We start from the raw sequence: 4,202 nt of genomic DNA on the forward strand, positions 1-4,202 counted from the left end.
CAAACGTAAAAGGTGAGAGCCGCCTGACTCGTTTTAAATTGGAATATACACTGTTAAAAATAATATTAAATTTAATATACCCATGTGTATTCAAATGAATATATCAAGCATATGAAATCGCCATAAAGCGCGCGTATATTAAATTTCATATACATTCAAGTTAATTACTTACAAGAGAAATCATATAATTTCATTTTTCATAAATTTAAAATTAGTTTAGCTGTACTTTTCGATTCTAAATAATAAAACATGATACCTTCTTCCTGTTAACAAAAAATAAAATTGGATTTGAAGTCGAAAAGTTCAATTAAGCAAATAAATAACAAACTTAACCTACAATGAACTGTATTCCCCTTAAATTTTGACCATTTGGAGCGAAATTATGTAAATTTTTTACCCCTACATTGTACTTTCATTATAAATAACAACTGAGTCGACGAATTCTAGATTATTAGTTTATTTGAGAATATTTAATAAGATTTAAAGGAATGAAAGCAGGTTGAGTTTTCACGCACCTTGCTATACTGACCTGTATATTAAATTTAATACATATGTATATTAAATTCCCTACACCAATGTATGCTACATTTCAGTAGAGGCAGTGTATATTTGCTTCACACATATGTATATTAAACCTCATACAGATTTTTCTTACAGTGTATATATAATGTCGCAACCGCTCTCGTTCTGCTTCCCTGAGAAATTGCGGGACCCAGCAGTTCTAGGAATGCCGAGAACGGGGTGACTGGGAGCGAGAGTTTGGTGTATTTAAAGAAAAATGATACTGCAAATTCATAAATCTCTTTTACTTGTATTTTTAAAGAAACATCAGGTGATCTACATGTAGTGGAAAATAGACAAAAATCTACTTCTAAGGAAGAGGATTTCGAATCTGACATGGAAGCTGGTAAAATAGCTCGGCTTGCCACTCCTAAACGCCAGAAAGCATGTCGTCAGAGTACTCCTGCTCAGTTTCAGCATGTCACAGATCCAACTGGGCTAAACGCTTACGAATTGTTTTTACAACATTATAGCCAAAATAATTTACCTCCACCTGAAGCAGGGCATGAAGCTCTCGAATTGTATGAACGACACACCAAGGGCTCACACCGTTATATTCAAAGGAAATATACCAGCAGACGTAATCTTCAAATTGCATATCAAGACGCTCGTAAACACTATAATCAACCCTTCTTACAACGACATGTGGTTCAAAATTCTCCTTCTAAAACTCTAGACGTCCAGCAACTTCCGTCACAAAGTAATCCCTCAGGTTCAAAGTCGCATATGCATATGGGAAATCAGTATGCAAGTCAGCCTGGAGGTTCTGGATCTGACCATAATTATCCAAACACTAATCACCAAAAGCCATTAGAGGATGTAGCATACGATTCAAATAAACAATACGATATCCAATGTCTTCAGTCTCCACATTATGAGAATCATTTTGCATCCGACAATAATCATCCACACACTAATCCCCCAATGTCACCAAGGGATGATTTATGCAAACAATTTGATATCCAATCTCCTCAGCATCTAGATTTCGAGGAACATCGGTCGCAAATTAATCCCTCAGCTACAGTAGCGATTGATAAATACCATATGTATCTAAGCCGCAAGTATGGGGGTGAGTCTGGAGGTTCTGATTCGGGTTAACAAAAATAAAACTTCTAACTTAATAAGACAACTGTATTGAATAAATATGATATTGTACATACAACACTAATGTAATGCATGTACACTTAATTGTGGGCATATTTTTCAATTATGGAAAAATAATAACACATACGCTTATGGGAATCACGAACTTCAAATGTGCTTTTCTCAAAAACTATTTGTTCGTACTTTAACCTCAAAACTGCCCTGGCGACTCCATTTTCAACGTGGAGGTTTTTTATGGGCTTAAAAGGTCAGGAATTTATTATTATTATTATTAATTATTTTCACAAACTTGACGCATACAATATATATGATGACGCTTATATCACATATGACTATATAATTTGATGAAACGCTAGAACATTCAGCAGTTACATTATCAATCAAATTATTCATAATTACATTTATCAGTTTTCCTCTAATCAGAAACGATAAGGATTGAGTATAGTATCGTCTTATCCTTAGCAGTTACAGAATATGTGCGTGTTAAAAAAAAGATGAAATTCAAAAGGTGTTCCAACTAATAAGGAATTCGAACCATATGGGCACGCGCACATATTGTACACTCATTATGGGTCTTCCTTAAATTACTTAATTCAATTTGGGGGTAGGAGGGTTTGGGTAAAATCTCATTTTCCTTATGATGAGTGTAGGAGGCGGGGGGGGGGGATTGAAAAATCTTCCGTAAGAAAAATCTTTACATACAAAAATAATAAATCCGAAAATTCAATGTACACTTTCTCTATTTCCACCAAAAGAGATGAATTTTCAACCCGAAAATTTTTCAAAAGTGAATTTTCAACCAAGAAAAATGACTTTTGTACCAAAAAACTTAATTTTAAATCCAAAAGGAAGAATTTTCAATAAAATAATTGAATTTTCAAACATAAAGTCGATTTTTCTAACAAAAATGACAATTACTTTTTACCATAAATAGTATAGTTAAATTTACAATAAAAAAGTCAACTTTAACCAATTAGTTAAATTTTCAATCAGAAGTATTTGCATTTTTAACCGCATAGTTGCCTATTTTAGAAGATAGTTGAATTTTCAAAATGAAAAATGGAATTTTAAACAAAAACGTTTCTTTTTTAACCAAGATTATAAATAGTGAAACTTTGGACCATTGAGATGAGTTTTCAACTAAAATGATGAATTGCCAGTCAAAAAGGATGCAGTCTCAACCAAAAAAGTATTGCTTGATATTTCAAACAAGAAGTATGTTAATTTTAAATTAAAAAACGCGCGCACGTTTCCTTTCAAGCAAGCGCCTAGGGCGCGAATTGCTTGTTCTCGCGCTTCACGCTCGAAAATGTATTTACCTCGTACTACGGACTCGCTCTTCGTATTTTCCCAAAATTGGTGCGCAAGCCTTTTAAAAATAATGGTCAAAGTACCGACAACTATCATTTGGTGATTGTTAATTCTGTTTTGTTAAAGCTCCTTCGGATTTAACGAACACACTTTCATCACGTACCTCGTGCTTCGCATTCGATTTTGTCGACAATGCGAACTTTTCTACATTATGTTAAACTCTATTATATCAAATGTTGTTTATTCTATTTTTTTCAATTCTATTTATTTATGTATCTCGATCTGGGGCTGCTTATTCAAGTATTGAAAAATAATTTGCAACTTTTATTTTTCATGATTAATTTAATATTTAATAGATTTAATGCTTTGACGATGATTCATTATGATAAGAATAGATATTTCGGGTTCCAATCGTGTACAAAACTACGAATTTTCTTCGATGTTTCGTGAACATTGCAGTTCACTTCTTCCAGGCTAACTTGAAAGTGAGGTATCAGGTTAGTTTGATCTCATGTATACTCTCTACGATGTATGTGATAGGTTTGAACGCCCCACCATGGAGACTGGTCGAACCTGATTGGTCGAGCAAGTCCTTTTTTTTAATCCGGGAGGACGGAAAGCCAGATCAGATTGATAATATACCCATTGCCCGTATTGATTTTATTAGGGTCTTTTAAGCTTTCGATTGCTTTTCAATGTTTTTTTTTTGAAAAATATTGTGTTTCAGCGATGACGGTTGTTTTGTCAACTAAAATGTTATGTCCTGTTTGGATTATGATGCTCAGCTAGTGCTGATTGCGTCAAATGTTTTAGCCTGACTTTACTCTCATGTTCCTTTATACGATGGCTCACCACTCTCCCGGTTACTCCAATATAGACTTTGTCACAAGAACAAGGAATTTTATATATTCCCGGATCACTGTGAAGTGCATTTCTCTCTTAAGGTTTGTTTAGAATTTGTCCTATATTCGCAGTTGGTTTAAATATAGTTTGGATGTTGTGTTTGTAAATGTCCTAATGTGTTATCAGGTATTTTTGTAAACTATTACGTCGAAGAAAGGCAATTTTCCGTTTTGTTCAATTTCCATTGTGAACTGGATATTAGGATGTAATCGATTGATGAAATAGAAAAACTTATTTAGTTCATCTAGTTCATGTCGCCAGATGGCATGAGTTAATTACATTTGTGTATATATTGTGGATATATATATATATATATATACACA

At 33.5% G+C, this 4,202-nt stretch overlaps 1 protein-coding gene across 1 annotated transcript in view; it reads left to right on the forward strand.

Annotated features, from left to right (window-relative positions):
- LOC117174913 overlaps positions 1–1,779 on the forward strand; it is a 2,961-nt gene extending 1,182 nt beyond the window's left edge. Inside the window, exon 4 of the mRNA XM_033364365.1 lies at positions 824–1,779. Coding sequence (XP_033220256.1) covers positions 824–1,659 — 836 coding nt within the window. The 3' untranslated portion in view covers positions 1,660–1,779. The remainder of the gene's footprint in view (positions 1–823) is intronic.
- Positions 1,780–4,202: the final 2,423 nt, after the last annotated feature.

Source organism: Belonocnema kinseyi, chromosome 6 (assembly GCF_010883055.1).
Source record: "Belonocnema kinseyi isolate 2016_QV_RU_SX_M_011 chromosome 6, B_treatae_v1, whole genome shotgun sequence".
NCBI classification, from domain to species: domain Eukaryota; kingdom Metazoa; phylum Arthropoda; class Insecta; order Hymenoptera; family Cynipidae; genus Belonocnema; species Belonocnema kinseyi.